This window comes from Scomber japonicus, chromosome 13 (genome assembly GCF_027409825.1).
Source record: "Scomber japonicus isolate fScoJap1 chromosome 13, fScoJap1.pri, whole genome shotgun sequence".
Lineage (NCBI taxonomy): Eukaryota > Metazoa > Chordata > Actinopteri > Scombriformes > Scombridae > Scomber > Scomber japonicus.
Genome location: NC_070590.1, coordinates 9213563 through 9233899, shown reverse-complemented (window position 1 = coordinate 9233899; position 20337 = coordinate 9213563). Strand labels below are relative to the sequence as shown.

At 37.3% G+C, this 20337-nt stretch overlaps 2 protein-coding genes across 3 annotated transcripts; both read right to left on the bottom strand.

The window, feature by feature from the left end:
- Positions 1 to 59: 59 nt before the first annotated feature.
- Positions 60 to 6979, bottom strand: ccdc15 (coiled-coil domain containing 15). Of its 2 annotated transcripts, XM_053331890.1 has the most exons (10): positions 6575 to 6979; positions 5409 to 5552; positions 4728 to 4862; positions 4098 to 4214; positions 3852 to 3998; positions 2140 to 2259; positions 1926 to 2029; positions 1333 to 1527; positions 675 to 823; positions 60 to 556 (listed from the first exon to the last, which is right to left on the bottom strand). In XM_053331890.1, exons 1-10 carry the CDS (start codon positions 6740 to 6742, stop codon positions 507 to 509), a joined length of 1329 nt encoding a protein of 442 aa, XP_053187865.1. In that variant the 5' UTR covers positions 6743 to 6979; the 3' UTR covers positions 60 to 506. The 2 variants fall into 2 exon arrangements, with proteins under 2 accessions (XP_053187865.1, XP_053187866.1); XM_053331891.1 differs by lacking the exon at positions 5409 to 5552.
- Positions 6980 to 8981: 2002 nt separating this feature from the next.
- Positions 8982 to 20002, bottom strand: psmg1 (proteasome (prosome, macropain) assembly chaperone 1). Its single transcript, XM_053331603.1, has 7 exons — positions 19809 to 20002; positions 17328 to 17431; positions 14624 to 14769; positions 12840 to 12902; positions 12288 to 12486; positions 10703 to 10833; positions 8982 to 9290 (listed from the first exon to the last, which is right to left on the bottom strand). The coding sequence occupies exons 1-7, from the start codon at positions 19925 to 19927 to the stop codon at positions 9213 to 9215; spliced, it is 840 nt and encodes a 279-aa protein (XP_053187578.1). The 5' UTR covers positions 19928 to 20002; the 3' UTR covers positions 8982 to 9212.
- Positions 20003 to 20337: the final 335 nt, after the last annotated feature.

Sequence of the window (20337 nt, the reverse complement as noted above, 5' to 3'; positions counted from 1 at the left end):
AACGATAACTATGATAACAATATACCAGGTAAAGTCCAGTGTGGTTTTATAAATATAAAAGGCTCAGTTTCAACAATAGCAGAACATGACAGAGTCTGCAGCTATACCAGTAGCTCTGTAAGGCTGCACTGAGGCATAGTGGTGCTTTAAGCTAAATTGGCAATCCAACAACATTTGAACTGATATTTCACTCTAAACCCAAAAATGCAAAAGTTTGTGCAGATTCATTGTAGATGTTGAAATATATCACCAATGTTGAAATCATTCATGTTAAAAATCTGCTGACTTGTTGACAGTGGTAGATGAAAAGTCTGGAGGATAAACATGTCCTGGACGTATCTTTAAGGAGGACGTACAGGGACAAAACTTGTATGACTCTTGTCGTCCGACTCTGGGTTTGACAATTTACTCTGTATTTCAAAACATGTCAGACTTCTCCTTTAGAAAGCAAACAGCAAGGAGCCTGTTTCTTCCAGACAATCTCCACTGCAGCTCATCATCTTCATTTATTGTAAATCCAAACTGAACATTGCTGAATGTAGCGCCTGGGCGTATGCTGTGGGAAACACAAATATTACCATTAACAGTATTTTTTTTAAATCACCTCATTTATAGTTCCACTGGGGCTTAATGGGAGTGTGTGTGTGGAGAGCAAGGCAAGTTGCAGTGAATACCTTTGGGATTGTTGTGGAAGACACAGTTGTTGGCACATGTGTCGGGGTGGGAGTCCCAGAAAGAGGACGCACAGCAGCAAAGAGGAGGGAGCTCCAGCTTCTCCTGAGACAGACGCTGCTTCATCTGTGCTCTCAGAGCCTCAATGAACCTGCAGAGAGTTGAGCTGTACATCAGTTTGTTTCATCAGGCAGCTTCAGCTTCAGTAAATCGTTTACTTTTCCAGAGTGTGAACGTTTGGTTTGTTTGGTCCTGATTAAGGAAATAAATGATAAACTGTTACTTTTTAGTTGTGGTCTGTTTCATATTCACACTGAGCTGTAAAACTTAAAGTCATATGGACTTTTGGTGATGCAGCAATGCTACATGGATCCACATGTGGAAATTAAATGAAGCTGATACGTTTATTTATCCCCTCTGATGCTCATAAAGAGCTCCTGAAGAAATAATTGATTATGAGCACCATTAGTTGAGGCTGTAACTTTCATATTGTACATTAATTTTTTAGGCAAGGCAAGGTAGTTTTATTTATATAGCGCATTTCATACACAATGGCAATTCAATGTGCTTTAACCTTACCTCAATATTCCTCTGTGGTCGCTTTATTTCACTTTCACTATATCACAGTTCAGTTTTGGTCAATTAATCTCTGTAAATTACCTTGCAGCTACTTTTCCTTTCTCCTGTTTTTTCCTCCTCTCTAGCTCCACCGCTCGCTCCTCCTCCTCAATCTTCAGTCGCTCCAGAATCAGCAACTCTCTCTCCTCCAGCTTCTGTCGGGCATCTGCGAGCTGCCGTGCTCTCTCCAACTTTCTTTCTTCCTCCTGACGAATCTGTTCTTTCTCTGCTTTGATCCTTTAATTTAGAAGGGGAAATATATATATATTCATTTAGAATTATGTAAAATATAAACTAAGCACAGATTTATTATCTTAAATATAGTTTAATATTTCATGTAGTCATTATTGCTGCTTTACATTTGCTACTTGTTTTTAAATGTGTTCAAAATGGTTTAAATTCATGCTTATTTCTGCGTTTTAACTTATTGAACGGTTTGAGCTGCATTTTGTGGATGAGAGGTAATATATAAAAAAAGTTTATTAAGGTAATAGAACCACAAAGAAGCAGAATATTGAACAATACTAATCTATGAATGTTTCTGTAGCTGAATTGAAGCTGCTGTTTTTCATGTGCACATTATACACAACAAATAAGAGGAACTGATGCAGATGAAAATTCTGTGGTTGCGCCACCTTGCCGTCCTCTTCAGGTGTTTCCTGTGTTGTTTGTTCTCTTTCACTTGCTCTCTTTCGATGTTCATGTATAGACGGCGGTGCATCAGGAACTGTGACTGACGCTGCAGAGAGAGACGTGCTGTTAGTGACGCATGATCTGACAAACTATGATCTTCAAGCTGCTTCATGTCCCCTCAGGAGTCAAAGGTTCATGCTCATGTGTGATGTCTACCTGTCTTTTCAGTTCTTCTTGTTCAGCCAGGGGCCACAGGACCGGAGGGTCTCTGAGGCTGGACTTAAAACGAGGATCAGGTTGTGATCGGCCAGTATCCCACAACTCACGTTCACTCACCTGAAATATATAGAAGAGAGTAAGTAAGGTTACTCACAAGTTATCAGTTCTTCTAAGTAAGATCACTGTGCTTTCCTTCACTGCCTTCATGTTGAATTCCACAGTCATCTTTAAGAGGACATAAAGACACACTGTTAGTGTAGTTAAGAGTTCAGAGTTTAGATGCCTGACTGCAGTTTCCTGCCAGACAGTGCAGAGCTATGTAAAACATGTTTTAAATAGAAAGTTAAGGTTAAGATTATGGCTGCAGCCATAATTGTGGGTTGGAACAGTCAGTCCTTGTAAAGAAGTAAGAATTTATGTCAGGTGGAGCTGCCAAAACTATCATTCATCTGTATTAACTATAAACATATAACTCAAAACAAATTATTGGCAAAGTGTCAATCCATTTACTATCACACAGCTAAATAATCACTCATACAAAAGAGTATTTTTTAGAAGTTGCATGATAAAATCAATTTAGAGAACACACAATTATATCTGAAATGCCTAAAATCCACATTTTTCACAGGGAAAAAAAATCTGGATAAAAGGTCAGCACGTAGATAGAAGAAGCCAGGCATAAACTGCTCTGCTGTTCCTTGTTCGCAGCCTGGACATGTGAATCATAATGCATTAAAGGAACATGGAAGTTGTACAGATATATTTATCATTAACTCAGTACACTTCATTCATGTCACCAGTCATATGGTGAAGTGTACCTACACAGTAGTTTCCTACTGGTATTTACACCCTGTCAGCTGCTTTGCATCACAGTCATTAAGTTTTGAATGTTTGGGTTTATGAGCTGATGAGGGCCACTGTTAGACACTGTAGATTTTTGTGATGCTCTACTACACATGTTACTCATGTTACGCCTTAAGTGGTAATATACATGTTGTAGTTTTAGATTTTAGAGTAAAATTTGTCAATTTTTTGCTGCTGGTTGTTAATACATGGCAGATATCTGTGTATGCAGTAAATGGATAAAGAAGAAAGTCAGTGTTGGGACACCGTCAAAGAATAAATTAACAATGTAAAACCAAAAAGTGAATTTGAAGAAATTCATTTTTAGATTTTTTTCATTCATTTCCATTTGAAATGATTATGATGTGTCACCCAAGTCCCATAATGCTTTGGGTGATGTAAACAGGGAGTATAAAGTGCCATGGAGCCCACCTACACCTGAGCCCTATTTTTTCACCTTTTGTTTGCATATGAGGGAAGATCTGAAGTTAAACAGCCAGCTTATTTCTATATGACATCATGGGTAATGTTCACATCAAAGAAATATATCTGTGACTGAAATATGATTCTGAAGAGAATATATGAATGTTATGAATGAATATATGTTTGAGACAAACTGAGTAAATCAAGTGGGGAAGAAAAACAAGAAAACGCCTTTTACTACAAAAATTTGAATGCCTTTCACATCTTTTCAAACTGCTATAGGGATATATTATATTTGGTAAATCCCCATTTGACACACAATGCAATTGCAGTGAAATGAATCTATTGACTAAGATGGTAATCATGTACATGCCATGCATCCTAAATGACTGAGTTTATAAAGAAAACTTTAATTCAGTAGGTCATTAACACAGCACACATACCAAACTGTGATGAAAGGTGCCGCTGCTGATATTCTGCTGAACAAGGGGACATTCATGTTGACTAGAGAAGAGTAGATCATCTCCCTCTTCTTCCTCCTCATCGTCTTCCACTTCCTGCTCTGCTCTTGGCACATGAGATTTATCTTTCTGTTTGGTGCAGAGGAAAATTGTTTTCATTAAACCATCAACAATTATAGGAACTATGTGCTTTTAAAAGAGGAACAATTGTGAGCCACAGATACTCACATGTCTGTTTGGAGAGATGTTCCACTCGCCTCCAGGAAGATCTGACGTCACTTCCCCTTGTGGGATCATCCGGCAGGCAGCCAGTCTGAGTCTCACCTGCCTCATGCCTTCACTTGGCTGAAAAATCATGGAAATAAATAAATGTATCATTGTCACATTATTTTATCACTCACACAAGGAAACAATGCAGTCATCCTGACAGCCAGGAACAACACACTGTTTCCACCCGACAAACTAATGAAGACAACATAACCTAAACGGACTTCTGTACATTACAAGGGGACAATAGAGGACATGTTTGAGAAAGCAGTATAGTCTCTGAAGTCCTTCTGGGTCCCAGACTTTTGAGAGTAGAAACCAATGTTGATATATAAAGGACAGGTACACAAATGTTCAAGTCTGTCATAAAACAACAGTCCAAAAACTGGGTTCTTAAATGAACACTGAAACTGTGAAATATTGTGATATTGATTTCAGACACATTTTCCATTGTTGATCCTTTTTTAAAACAACTTTCTAATGAAATATGGGGTACCAACAAACAAAACATGAGATTAGTTTGCAAACATTTATAATTCATTATTTTCTCATGCTCCTATGGCTTTTCTGTGCAATAGTAACAATTCCCACCTCCTGTGAGCTCCTCTCCATCATCCTAGAAAGGTGTTCCTCCCTCTGAGGAGAGGCAAACATCAGCTTTTCACTAGCAGAAACATGCTGAGTCCAGTCCTGACGCTGCTGTGGGATTCTCCGATCAGGTTTAATCTGATCACACACAGTTTTACAATGAGGGTGTCACTCAGGCAGGAGCAACAGGCAACGAGAGGGCTCAGGCTCACTTTTCCATCATCGGTGATGGAAAAGTGAGCCTGAGCCCTCTCGTTGCCTGTGCTGCTGTTGAATATGTACAGCCTAAACAAGTAGCCAATAAATTAAATTAATCAGTTGAACAATTTTGATAATTTATTACCTAACTCATTTATAAAGGAAAAAATGCCTAACACTGTTTGGTAAGAATCTTCCAATTATGATGATTTGTTGCTTTTGTTGCTTAAATGTAATATCTCATAGTTTTTAAGATTTTTACACACACACACACACACAGACACACACATATATATATATATATATATATATATATATGTATATATATATACACATAAATAAATTATTAATCACATGAAATTGCAGATAGATTGTTGGATAAATAAAATACTCAGTTGCAGTTCTAGTTTCATGTTGTGCCTAACACTATCTCATTACACTACACTATTCATACTTCACAGACAGTCAAAATAACATTATCTTTACCACTGAGTCTGTTTTTGGAAACTGCTGTCTCTTCTTGCTGACTTGTGCCACACGGTGGCGCACTTCATCTTGAAATCTTCGCAGGCTCTCTTCATTCTCCCTCTTCTTCTCTGCCTGGAGCTCATCAGTTAGCAAAGCCAGCTCCTGAGCCAAGAAAAGAGAAGACTGTTTGGACGACTTCAGGTAAAGAGAGACCAATATTGTAACAGATTTCAGCTTCCTGTGCAGACTGAGCAGCCTTTTAACCCCTTTAAATGCAGTTTCCCACATTTTTCCTTAAGTCACTTTAAAGTTGTTAAAATCATGTCATCTCACGCTACATGACAGTATCATATGTTGTCTAGCATGTTGCCCCTAAGATGAGTGAAATATTCAAACTCAAGACTTAACAGTTTTTATGACTGCATCACTCCACAAAAATGAGAAATCCTTGAAGGCTACTTATGATTTCATATAAGTTTAAAATGTTTAATATGTTTGGAATATTTGGGATCTCAATTAAACCTTAACATAGAGGTCTGTAGTTTTAAACATTGAGTAAATACTGACAGCATCACCAGCAGATCACTAACTCGATATGACAAAGGTCAGAATCTCACCAAAGATCAAAGATTACAGAAAAAGTCCAACAACTGAAACAGATATGTGTATCTGAATTTTGTTTTTTCTTCTTTCCTTTCCCATTAATCATCTCATGACCCCAGGGGTCATGAGATGATTGCCCCACCCCTAGGTTGGGAACCACTGGACTAAACTAGCTAACTGTATATAAAAAACTAGCTCCACCTCCAGCAGCTACAACAGTAACATGCTGCTCGAACACTGATGCTTCACTATTAATAATCCAATGATGTTATATATAATAATATATCAGCCAAACCACTACTTTTACTGCAATATTTAACTACATCGAGCTCATGATACTTATTTACTTTTACTGTAATACTTTAACTACATCAAACTCACAATACTTATGTACTTTTACTGTAATAGTTTAACTACATCACTTATAATACTTATGTACTTTTACTGTAGTATGATTTTCGTGCAGGATCTTTACTTTCAGAGTATTGTGACATTGCTGTAGTACTTTCCCTTCAATAAATGATCTGAGGTACTTCATCCTTAGTGACAGGCTGCAGGTTAGCTGATGATCAGTCACTCACAGACGGATGCTCCGGGATGTCTTCTCCGCCCTCCACCCAGGCTCCCACCGCCACCACCGCCTGGTTCCTCTCGGCCAGCACCTTGTTGGCTCCTCGGGGCTTCATGCTCCGGCTGACTTCAACTTTCCTCCTGCCGGCTGTCGACGTTATAACCCGGCTGGCACTCATCACCGGCGGCCTCTATACAGGCCTAACGCAAAGTTTAAGTGTAGTGCTGCTAATTCACTGCTAAATACATATCTTCTCCCATCCAGTTTGGAGTGATAATAGATTCACGACAGCATTATTAACGATTGTATCAGCACGATATGTTGCTTTGCTGCTTATATGGACGATAAGAAAAGGAAACAACAGAATAAAATCCCAGTTACTTCGCCTGTGAACAGTAAACAGCAACAGGCTTGTTTGATTTTCGCCCAATTTTCTTCTTTTTGTTTCTGAGGTAGATCAAACTGTTCACTGTCACATTACTGCCCCCTGTCGGACAGGAGGAGACACTGTGAATAACAATCAGAGCCCAGAGATAGATTTGTTTCTTGATGTATTGTTAATTAATGTCAGCATTTATAAAGTGCTGTGCTTTCTCTATTTGACAATGCAATTTGATCCTTATTTGATTTAGTATAGCACCTTTCACAGCGTAAGGTTTTCACAAGTAATATGCTTTGAAAAAAAGAAAGCAAATAAAAATGAAAAAAAGGCACATAACTTAAAAAAGAAAAAAAAAACGGATGGATGTTTTAGTCCACTTAAATATTTATTTAATATAGTTAGGAACATATAATGAATTCCTTTATGATTATATTGAATGGGCAACTATTATTCATTTATTTGTGAATCAGACTTTTCCCGTTTTCCTTGATTTCCATTTCTTTAATGTTGATGTTGATATGTAGGACTTTAATATAAGATTGTGATTTGAATTAAAATGGACAGTGCACAAGAGACATATTTGTGTTGTTTAAAAAAAATAAAAAATAAAAAACAACAAAGAAGTACTAAAAGTGTTAATAAAAAAAAAAGATAATGACTAATAAAAGTGAAAATGTACACATGAAGGACAGATACATAAATGAATCTATCCATGCATAATTGGAACATTAATTGCATTAAAAGTGCCACTTTTCCTTTCTTAGATTATTTGTTTCTGCAGTATCATCAATAGTTTCACACACAGCTGACTAGAGATCAGTGGGAGCATGAACACAACTAAAATATACAGTATGTACACTGGTAAAATCACCATTTATAAGCTGAATTTATCATTGAATATCACTCACAGGCAACACATTTTCATTTGCAAATGAAAAAGTGATTTCCTCAAACAGTAGGATGCTGCCATTTTTAGTCAATGTTAATTAAACAGGAGTCAAGACTATTTTCAGCTGTGGATAAGTAGACATTTGTTGGTCTATAGAGTATTTGCAATAGCAGGGCAGTGTAAATGGGAATTAAGCAAAGTGAACTTTAGTTTATGGTAATAAAAAGGAGCATGTATGAATGTTTTAATACAACAGTGTGACTCATTTAAGTGTTTTTAATAGTCTTTGGACAACAACTAAGCTCAAGCTGGCACAAAGGAATACACTATATTAAGCTTTGGAGGAGGATGTGAACAGACAGTACTTGTTCGCAGGATCCAATCACTGTTTGTATTATGGTGTTTTCATGATATTTGCTGGCAATAAGAATAATATGTGAAATAAACAGACTGGTCCTCTGATGTGATAATATATCAGTCCAAAAAGAATGGTCCTGTATGCAGTGCAGAGGAAACTTAAATTCATATTTAGTAACATTTATGAAAAAGAAACTGAAACAAATGTTGGTTTTGCAGGTATTTGCTCATAAACCAATCAAGGTATTGGGATGAATTGAACTTTCAACCTGCTGGTGGTGCTAGAGACAAAGTAAGGGGATCAACAAAGTTATTACATCTCATCCTCTGGGCAATAACAACACCTGGAGTAAATTTCATGGCAGTACTTGCATATTTTACTGTATTTCATTCTGGACAAAAGTAACAAACTGACCCACCGAATCATAAAACTACTGACATTTAAACAAAGGTTTCCTGAGTTTTATTATTTACCTTAGGCACCAATAATGAATGTACCAAATTTCATGGCATATAATTTAATATTTTAAAATATTTCACAGTTGGACGAAGCCAGACATTAACATCCCTTTAAAAATGCAACTTTTATTCAGGAGGCATGAGCATGTGAACAGATGCCATGATGTGAATTTTAAATAATAGGACATTTGGATTTATGTCAATGCTAATATATTAAACTTGCACATGAACTCTACTAACATCTGTGCATCCTGGAACATTAGCTGACAACTTGCTATCCTGTAATTTTTGTAAGGACGCACACATCTATGAAGAGAAATGAGACAAAAAGTTTACAGAGGTATGATGTATAATGCAGGAGCACTGTCGACCTCTCTCAGCATACATTTGATTAATTCATAAATTAATAAATTCCAAACTTAAGGGGCACAGGCACTCATATAAAGTAAATCATTAGACTACACAGGTTTTCTTTACTTTTTTTTAATTAAAAAAATGACAGTATTTTATACAGGAAAATAGAACTAGATCTCACAGCAAGGTGAGCAAAATGGTCATTTTTCAGATATAAAGATTACTCTGAATGTCAGTGCTTCTGACAAACTTGCGGAGGACGTCTGTGCTCGGAGATGGGTCCAACTGAGGAGAGAAGTAGGAGATTGAAATTTTTAGAAAAACCAGGAAAACTATTTAGATGTATCTTAAAAGCTGTGTAACAAGCCCCTTGTTTATTTACTCTGAATCCCTGTCGCCATGTTGAGTGACGTTGAAATGTGAAAAGTAGCAGTATAAAAAGGTACGTATTGTAATGAAACTACTGATGAATATTGCAATCATTCGCTGATAATGCCGTCTCCTCATCAACATTAACTGATACATAACAAGAGGTAATGGCCGCTTTCAGGCAGTTAGACTTCCTTCATAATTCATCTTTCAGTCATACCGGTGGAGTCTGCAGACGAGAGCAAGTGTGCCCCATTTGAAATATTCCGCTCCCCTCGGACCCCGACCCTCATTAATGTGAGTTATGGTGCCACATAATATCAAATGCCAAGGGGAAGTGAAGGAGGGCAGGACAAATGATTATTGAAACACACTTTGTGTCAAAGTTTGTTGCGGTTCTCACTACAACTCAGTCTGTGGTGACCAGTAACACATTACTTTGATCCACGAACATTACAGTAATATAATTTCTTTCTTCAGTAATGAGTAGTGTAAGGGATTAAAATGTGAAATTCAGCAATTACATTATAGTTAACAATCCTGGTAATGCTCCATTAATTTAACTGTTACTTGTTGGTCGGAGTGGTTTCTGTCTTACTGTAATTAACATCAAAAGCCAGCTTATTCAAGATTTATTTAATATTAAAGACATTTTATTTCCATTTGCATACACACAAGTTAAATGCACATAATTAATTACAATAAATTAAAGTTAGACTAGTAAAAGCTCTGAAAGGCATTTACATTAGCCACAGACACACATACATTCAGAAGTTACGTGGCACCAGTTTAGGCCAGAATCAGAGGGTGTGTGAATCGTACAGCTGAGGTCTCTTTGCAGTAACTAAGGCTACGCTAACTGTCGGATGGTCAAATCCCTCCAAACTGTCTTCTGCCTGCTTGTTTTTTTATTTCTTTGTGTGTTTAATACAAAAGATGCAGAGTGTGGGTGTGAAGGATTTTTAGTTGCTTAAAGGCAACTTTGACACCTCTGACGGCTGAGTAATAAAAGTAACTCATTACTGTTTTTGCTGTGTAATGAGTAATCTCATTAGTTTTACGATGAATAATGCGTAATTAGTAACACCAGTGATGTCATAGTGAGTGTTTTTTCCCGCCAGCTGTCAACAGCTGCTGTCACATCACACTGTGACGCTGCCAGACTGAGCGCTGACAAATCTTTCAGGACGCCCATTCATTCATTGTGTATTATTTCATTTTTAGAAATCGGACAAACTTTAAATGAGAGGGGCATCTGCTCTCGTCTACTCTGTGACCAGTCTGACCTTTCCAAACCCCGCTCAGATATAAAAAGAAAAGACACTTACCCGTATGGACTTGCCAAGCTTGGTTAGTGCAGGCTTGTAGGTCTCCATGGTGACAGAGTCGGGGCCTATGACATCACTGTAACACTGGTAAACAACAGTGGCGATGCGGTGAACCTGGCAGTGGTTCAGTACTGATGAAAAAGCACAAAGAAGAAGAACGTAAGATTATTTTATGATTACCCAATGAAAGGGGCAGTTTGACATGAGGTGTGTGACCCGTCATTCCTCAGTGACACGGATTACATCTCTGATGTCACGTGTTTGCTTGTGTCTGCGGTCCTGTTTTGATGTCCTTAACTGCCCCCGGCACCAAAATGACCACATCAGGATGCAGGACTGTGCGCTCGGTGAGTGGAGTGGGACCTAATGGCACCACATTTCATTCATTTGGCAGATGCTTTTGCACAAAGTGACTTACATTTATTCCCCACGTGCTCACGTCGGGTTCAGTCTCTTGCTCAAGGACACTTCAACACAAGGCGGTCCATACAATGGAAGTCGGGATAACACAAGTCTCGCCTAACACATCTTAAACTTTACATTCTTTCATTTAACATCATTTCATGTTGTCTCATCACTGATTAGGAGACTTCAACTGCGCAATTGCTGTGTTTACGTTTATTCATTCACAATCAACAAGGAGCAAAAGGTTTGTTTAAGAACCAAGAAGAAAAATTTTATTTTCAACTTTCTTCCAGTTGTCCACATTATCAACACAAACTGACCAATCACTGCTCTTGTGGTGGTTTCTACGACTTTTGTTAGAAAAGTTGAGAAGTTGGTTATGATGCACTGAATTTACAAGGTCCAGTAATCCAACAACTCCTGCAGAAACTGTCAGAAGAGTAAATTATAATTGACCAGTCTGTTAGTGGAGGTGTATGTGGTTGTTTTTATTTTTGTAGTTCAACTTTTAAGGGCATCAAATCGTTTTAAGCTCATTGCCTTAAAAACTCTGAAGTGGGACCTAAAGGATTAATACTTGTCGGATATTCTTTTCTATGCAACACTGACTTGTCTAGTCTTTTCAGAAGTTGACTTATTTTGTGACTGAAAATCAAGCCTAGGAAAACCTGAACAACATGCATGTGTATTATTTATCTGATTCTATTATTGATACTGTTTTGCACAAATCTTGTAAATAATATGTAATAAACTGGTCTACTAGTTTAAATCATATAAATACAACCGCACTTGCAATTCTTCTGAACAACTGCATTTAGATATTTTCCTGAAATATGTGAAATATGTACATTTTATAAAGAAAAGCAAGTCATGCTTACTGCAAAACTTATACATATATATATATAGAACCTCTCTATATATTATCTACAATTATTTAATTGTAACTCAAATTTACTATAGAAAACTTTTTCTTGGTGAAGTTTAATGTGAATGCTTCTTTTCTAACCTGCAAGGATGAAGCTGCCGTTCTCCAGGAGTACATCAAATCTCAAGAGGCGTTATTCTACTAAACATGCAGAGCAGTATGCAGCGAAGGAGGAAAGACAGAGTTTTGTATGGTGGAGAGAGGATAGAACATCTAGTCCATTGACATCCAAATCATTTGGAGGTGTAGTCGTACCTGCAGCTGGAATCCCAGTAAGTATGTTGGGCTGCTCCAGTGACTGGCAGACAGGCTGGCCTCTGAATGCACTGGTGTGGAGAGAGCGCAGGAAGGGTATGGAGTTGTTGCTCAGATAGTCTGCTGCTTTGTAATCTGCCACAGAGCTGTCTGACAGCACCGTCACATTCAGTTCTCTGTGCTGCAGACAGTCGAACACCTACAACAGAAAAAAAAAACAAGATAGCATCACTTTATCATGCTGATCATTCTGAAATATACCTGCATGTTTGACTCACACTGCTGTAATCTCAAAAAATCTGCTGTATACTATATACAAAAACACAAAAATCAGATTATGTAAGTGACATTGACCATTACTTTCAACAGACATCAGCAAGTCCTCCTGTCACTATGTTGTTGTTCTTCATCAATGTCAAAAAACAAACCTGTGCAAGGTTGTAAATCTGCTATCTGTTTGCAGGCTGAGGAAGGACAGCTGCTCTAAACATCTGTGCTTTCCACAATAATCCAATCACTGTCCATCCAACTGATTTACTTCAATAAATGTACCTTTTCTGTCCACTGGAACAACTGGTCTTCTGCAATGTAGCAGGTCAACTGGCATATCAAAACCTTCAGAAAAAGGAAAGAGAGAAATTTATGCAACATTTGTGGATTCAAAGTATTGTATATTTGAAGAGTTACTTAAAGATGGGAGGCATGTTTATGAAAGTATATTAAAAAAAGAAACAACAACAAGACTAAGAATTTTGAATGTCCTTTTTGCAGGTATTAAGTCATAAACCAATGAATTGGGACAGTTTGAAATTGTGAACTGTTGGTGGCGCTAGAGGAAACATCAGGGAATCAACATTATTAGTATCAACCTCTGGGCACCATATTTCATGGCAGTCCTTCCCACAGTTGATGAGATTTCATTCAAAAGTGACCAAACAGTGCACCAACTCAAATCATTAAGCTACTGACATTTAAATAAAGGTTGTATTTCCTTTTTATTAAAAAATGACAATATTTAACTAAAGCTAAATATATAGACAATATATTCACTTTATTCTGAATGAGGAGGACTTTCGTGCTCCGAGGCAGGACTGGGATGGATATACATGTATTTTCCCAGCAGTAGTCCAACCAGCGCGAATATTGCTCCAACAGCTTGGTATTATCCTGACCTTGATGTGTCTTTGTCTGTTTGTTTGGTACTTTCATGCTCAGTGCAGCACACAAGAGGTTACTTTAAAGGAGGCAGCACAGAGAGAGGTGTTTGGATTTTGATGAAAAAATTAGCTAAAGCTGAACTGAAAATGACAGATCTATGAATGTTGTGATTGTGTAAACGAACATTCACTGAATACGTAAAAAGAAAAGCTAGACAACTATGGAATAAAGCTGAAAACTGTAAATAAAGACTTTTAATTCAACACTCGAGCGCCTGGTGAATAAAACGTGTACAATATGCACTATAAACACAGCATCCCTGATTCAATTATGCCTCAGGACCTTTGTTACAGGTCACTCCCACCTCCTCTCTGCCTCCATTTTCTGTCACCTCTCTACTGTCCACTGTCAATACAGAAAAAAATAAAATACTCTCTCACCTGTATATGCTTTTAAATCAGCATAAAAATGTGTATAACTGATATGTAATTGATGACCGTTCCAGTATCTGTTCCCCGCAGCTGCTTTATACTGTATAAAAACCTTTACCTTCAGTTAATTAAATCCCTGCAGCCATCTGAAGGCAGCAGGACTGATACTACATGTGTGATAAATCTGCAGCTTCCTCAGGGAGCGCGGCGCTATCACACACAGTCGTTCACTATGTTTATCTTGATTAAATCATGTGCAAATGACAACAGGCTGATACAAAAATCACCACACACACACCTTCACACACAGCAGATGGGTCTGTTGTAACTCAGCACTCTGACAGTTTATGTAAGAGACGCTGGATTAGCAGTGGCGCATTAATCCTGCATGTCACAGCCTCCTTTCTAACTTTTGTAGTTACAAAAGTGATGCGTTCTGTTTTATTCTTGAAATGTTGAAAATGCTACTGTATAAAAAGTGGCCAACTACAATGCAAGTAAAAGGGAATGATAACTGAAAATTAACCGTTTTGATTGTTTGCGTTTTTACTTTCTATTTTTACCAAAAGTATCAGCATTCCTGATCTTCCTGCATTTATCTATTCAGGTTTTCACTTTGATTTGTCTCCTGTTTGCAACTTGAAAATCAGTGGCAAACTCTTCAAAGTGAAACATTTGCTTTACAATAACAGCGCTGTCGACATTTTGAAGGGATTCTCAGGTGTTTCTCCGCAGTGTATCACTCACTGATGGGTTGTCCTTTTGTCTGTAGAAGACACATCCCGACTCGTCGCTGGTTTGCCCGGTTACAACGCGGCTCCTCTCGTTCCACACTGACGCGTGTCCAACCGTGTCCCAGTTTGCAGAGGTCAGAACACACACTGACAGAAACCCTGCGAACACAGAACCTCTCAGTATTCAACAACAGCTCACATGTGACAGGAGTTATATTAGTTTTCATTTATCATGTTGAAATTATTCAGTGCATGTAGGTACAGCGTGTTCTACTTTTAAGTTTAATGGATTAGTGTTTCATATCCTACAACCAATTCTAAGTTTTCATCAAAGAAAGGGAACGAGCCTAGAGGATGAAAGATGATCTGAGTAGATACAAGAAGAGCTACTGTTTTAAAGCTATTGACCTTTTCTCACAGCGGACATCGAGGCAGGTGTAAGTACCATCATTAATAATGGCTGGATGCATCACATTTACAGCAGGTGTTCCAGTATCACAGGCCGTTAGTTTAATGACGAAACTAAATGTAATGGAGCTGTTGTTAGTGTTGCTGATAACAGCTGTGCGTAAGCCAGACCTGTGTTTCTATAAATGTGCATCGACAAAGTAAATCCAGTAAATCCTCTGCACCAACTGTGCAAATTATCACCACAGAAAAAACCCTGGGTGTCCTTACACAAGGGAAACATAAAAAAAAAAACAGCTCAAAGGAATGATTTTACATTTTCGAACAGCTTAACCAACATGAACAGCAATGTAGTACAAAACCTCCTGTAAATTCTCAATTTCACATTTATGTTCACTTAAAAAATGAGAAACAAGGTGTTAATTTCATTAAGCTAGCTCACTAACTTTGTGTTTGTTTGGTGCACGCTCTGGGCGAGTGGGTTTACTGCTTGATCGGTATCAGAGTTAAGCGGATCGAGTTTCAGCCACATGTGACTAATCCACAATTAAGTTTAAAGTTTCTTGCTCAGTGCTGTCAAATAATTCAGTGTTTAATCAGTTGCTGGACATTCAGTCATGCTCAGGTTTTAGTGCCATAGCAAATCCTGGATTTAAGTTGTTTTATGTAAAAATGATCACAATGAGTTCCACGTAGTGAGGTGTTGACTGATTTTAAGATTTGGAAAAAGAGAGGGCTTGTATTGGATCAATATTCTGCATTGGTGGATACAAGGACAGCAGCTAAAGGTTATTTTCACTACCAATTAATCTGCCCATTTATTTTCTCAAACAAAATCAGAGAATAGTAAAAAAATGCTCATCATCATAATTGCCTTGAGTCCAAAGTGACGTCTTCAAATGTCTTATTTTGTTGGACCAACAGTCCAAAACACAAAGACATCAATTTAAAATGATATAAAAACAGAGAAATGCTTAAAATCTCCAAATTTGAGAAGCTGGAAACAGCAAATATTTGTCATTTTTGCTTAAAGTGGAAACAGACATCTTTTTGCCTTCCACCTCCGCAAAAGCATTTCCAAATGGTATTATTGTTTGCGTTGCTATCAAAAAGATAACCGGAACGCCTTCCATCTTCCTCAGAGCATAACTCTGTGAAGAAATGATCAACACCATTTTGGAAATAAGAGAGAAGAAAGAAGTGTGTTCACTGAAGAGGTAAATTGAAATTGTCACAATTTTATATTGAATTTGGGGACAGGAAAAAGCTTTTGTAATGATGTGCATTGCATAGTAACACAGTTTGACAAATGTTGTGTCAGGGTGGAATAATGTTAGGAGAAAACATTTGAAGGAAAAGTGTGTTTCTTCGTTGATTTAGTTTAGAATGGAGACATGAAAGCAGATAGAAATTCTTTACTGTGTTGAGAAAAATGAAGAGAAAGAAACTGCATAACAGAGACATTGATAACATATTTTTCTGTCTCTTGAGTTTCATATAAACTAATAGATCATCCCAAATAGATACTGATCCTTTACTCTATGGCTGTCGGGCTTGTAGCTTAGCAGTATGTTGTGTTGTTCGCTCCATTTGTCTCACTGAACAAAACACATTAATACTCTAATGTATTTAATGTTTCTGTTTTAGCTTATAACAAACAGCATTTCCTACAAGCCCATCAATGATCGCAGATTAAATGTCACCAGCTCCGCAGAGAGAGGCCCGTTTACTCAAATATTTTTTGACAGGAAAGAAAATGGAAAACACAACAGGAAACACTTCAAATCTGAATATCAAGGTTTTTTTGTAGTACCAGGACTCAAAATTAACACCAGCCAAAATCTGGTAAAATATCCAAATGGCTGACAGACTTTCTTCACTCATTAGCCCCAAAAAAACGATGCTAATCTATTGATTGGCTGGTAAAATTTGAACATTAACAAACCATTTGGCCGTTGGACAAAAAAGTTAATTTTGAATCTTGGCAGATACTAATTTATATTCGTGTTAATTACGTGTTTAAATGTGTAGTTTAAATCTGGTTAAAAAAAGTGTGCTGCTTTGTAGAGATTATTATATCCAGTTTGCTCATTACTGAGCTTATTATCTCAAAAAGCCAAAGTAATTATGTTCTTGGAAATTGACTGCCTTATTTCTGAGCAGTCGCTGGACTTTATGTTCCAATTCCCCCAAGGGGATCATTAAAAGCTCAATTTGATCTGTAATAATATTGGGTGTGCTCTTAGAAAGGTTCGTATGCATACAGAAGAGTTGTGACTCTGGGAAACGGCTGGCAGCCCGTTACTTACTGGCAGCGTTGTGTCCCACAGCGAGGACAAAGTCTGAACACTGCAGCTTGTTTCCAGACCTCAGCGACTCAGAGACTTCAGGAATCCATTGCAGATGTACCTCCCTGATGAAAAGTGAGGAAGGTTAGAAAAGGAGGAAAAGCTTTGGAAGACACTTTATTATCTAAATTAGCACAAAATAATTATTATATCTGTCAGACTTTTAAATGGCTGGTGATCAACACCAACTGTCACACCAGCTGCTGCACTGAGCTCTTACATACCAGCGCATATTATTTAGTCTGTCAGCCACTCAAAACTGTACACGAGCTTTCAAAATTACACACTTCAGCGTATTCGAGAGCATCTGTAGAGCACTCCTAGCACCTGCAGACATGTGGGATGCAAGTAAGTACCTGCAGCTAGCCAAGAGGACAGACGCACAGACAGGCCATGACGCAAAAGGATCTGAACTGTGAGCCATTTTCAAGAGTAACCACCATTACCTCCTTAAGTATTTCCATGTAGGTCTCTGATTTCAAAGATTTTTGTGGCTTTGCAGCTTTTCCTCATATTTTATTATCAAAACAGTCTACTCAAATAAACCTGTGTTGCCACACTTTAGAAGCCTTCCTTCAAAAGTGTATTGTACTTTGGTACACTTTTTCATTGAGTAATTTCATGATTACGTTCTTGATAAATCAGTTAACAGTTTTCTAAATAAAATGTCAGAAAATTGTGAAAAATATCATATATATACAATCATGTATGACTAAAAGTTTATTTAGTCTTGTGTGACAGTAAACTGAGTATCTTTGGTTTGTGGACTGTTGGTCAAGACAAAACAAGACATATCAGGAGATCAGTCCTGCATTTACAGTCTCTTATGTGTGAAGTAGTGCTTCTATATTATAAGATTTTGCAATACCAACATATCTGGCATATAAATAGTGTCTGGTATATTTACATGAAAAACTAAATTGTATACATCCTTATAATACGAGTGTGAGGGGGCTGCTATGCTCTATCAATCATCGGACACACACACTCCCTGCACAATAACTGCAAGAGCTAACCTTTTATAATCTGGGTTATTACTGCTACTAGCTGCCATTTTTCACTTATGTTTCATGTGTCTTATGTAAGCTAGAGCTGAGAGATGTCTGCACAGGTTGTGGCCAGTGGTGAAGGAAGTATTAAGATTATTAAAAAAAGTACAGATACAGGTACATTACAAGTAAGAGTGCTACAAGAAAAATCTTACTTAAGTAAAAGTAAGTATATATTAAGTATTATGAACTTGATGTAGTTAAAGTATTACAGTAAAAGTACATAAGTATTATGAGCTTCATGTAGTTAAAGTATTGCAGTAAAAGTAGTGGTTTGGCTGATATATTATAATATATGACATAATTCAATTATTATACTGAGACATCAGTGTTAGAGCAGCATGTTACCGTTGTAGCTGCTGGAGGCAGAGCTAGTTTACACTACTTTACATTAGGGCTGGGCGATTACGGCAAAAATCAAAATCACGATTAATTTAACTTTTAACCTTGATTATCATTAATGAACGATTATCTCCACCCTTGATGAACAATTATGTATTTTCACAGTTTCTTTTGTTTTGTATTTTACACTGCCCTCACACGATATTTTCTGATATTTCCACACATGAATATCTTTAGGTTGTGAAAATAATGATGTTGTAAGCTGTGATGCTGTGGTTAATGTCTAGTTTAGGCACAAAACCCACTTGATTAGAACTATAAAAAGATCATGGTTTGGGTTAAAATGATGACTGGAGACAAGTCCTTTCCAATTCCTTAAAGATATGCAACCTTTATTGTCATGGCAACAGTGAACACCACGATGTGAGGGGTGGTGAGATGATTAATGGGAGAGGAAAGAAGAAAAAACAGAATTCAGATGCACAGATCTGTCATCTTGTGGACTTTTTCTTTAATTTTTGGTGAAATATTGGATCATTTGAACATTAAGTGAAATGAAACCATGTGAGAAGTTCAGAGGGAAAAATCACTATTTGGTGGAGCCAACTCAGACATTTTAAATTTGACCCCGACCACGCACTGCTTTTTAGACGTCAACCAATACTGGTTGTGACATGTGGCAAAAACTATAACTAAATAAAAAAACTACATTAAATTGGACATGCGAGGATGAGAGCCACATACGTAATTGCCTTTTAAAACTAATTTTACTGAATTTTAGGAGTTTGATTTATTTTAAATACTGAAAATGTTCATGTTTAAGTTACAATGAGGTTTCTATTTAATGAATGTGAAACTAGTTTATAATTAAGCTCTCACTAACTCTTCAGTCTGTCACATGTATCTAAATCATGCTCTGAAAATTATTAAGTAATGTGGTATTACTTGATAGAGTGTATTTTATGAAGTAACATTAATAATAACACTTCCATGCTTTCTGCCTAATCATTTTCAGTGTCCATGCTAGTTACCTTTAGCTAACATTATTTACCTCTTTTCCTCCAGTTCTCTGCGGATTTGTTCATCTTCTTCGTTTTCCTCGAGCTCCTCCTCATCTTCCTCCACAGCCCGAGAGTACACGGACAAAACTTCACCGAAAAACGTGGCCATAATCGCTGTATTTCCAGATAAAAACGAAAGTTTGACTAGTAGCAGCTCAGCTCAGACCATAACAGCAGCTATGACTGCTTCCGCCTATGAGCTTCTTCTTCTTCTTCTCTTAGAGGCGGTTTTCATCCACAATGGTGCATTACTGCCTCTACTGGATTGAAAATAGCAGTCAATCTAAATTATAATATGTAACATTAAAATAAATAAATACCCCTCATAATCAAATGAACAACATGACTACAAACATATCTATGCACGGACATTGCTTAATAATACTTCATGTTAACTTAAAGGGTGGATTGCTGTATTTTTAAAATCTGGCCAACAACAATATGAGGTGTGAGCCGCTTCAAATGTTTCTCATGTCTAGCTCTACATTTCAGCTCAGAAAGAAATTTACTGTAGGGCCT

Coding starts and splice junctions, on each gene's coding strand:
- ccdc15 (XM_053331890.1), bottom strand. CDS start 6,742: ATGAGTGCCAGCCGGGTTATAACGTCGACAGCCGGCAGGAGGAAAGTT. Junction 2,030..2,139: donor AAGAAGAACTGAAAAGACAG/GTAGACATCACA, acceptor CTCTCTCTGCAG/CGTCAGTCACAGTTCCTGAT. Junction 824..1,332: donor AAAGGAAAAGTAGCTGCAAG/GTAATTTACAGA, acceptor AACTCTCTGCAG/GTTCATTGAGGCTCTGAGAG.
- psmg1 (XM_053331603.1), bottom strand. CDS start 19,927: ATGGCCACGTTTTTCGGTGAAGTTTTGTCCGTGTACTCTCGGGCTGTG. Junction 17,432..19,808: donor AGAGAACTGGAGGAAAAGAG/GTAAATAATGTT, acceptor ACTTTTCATCAG/GGAGGTACATCTGCAATGGA. Junction 9,291..10,702: donor AGCTTGGCAAGTCCATACGG/GTAAGTGTCTTT, acceptor TTCTCTCCTCAG/TTGGACCCATCTCCGAGCAC.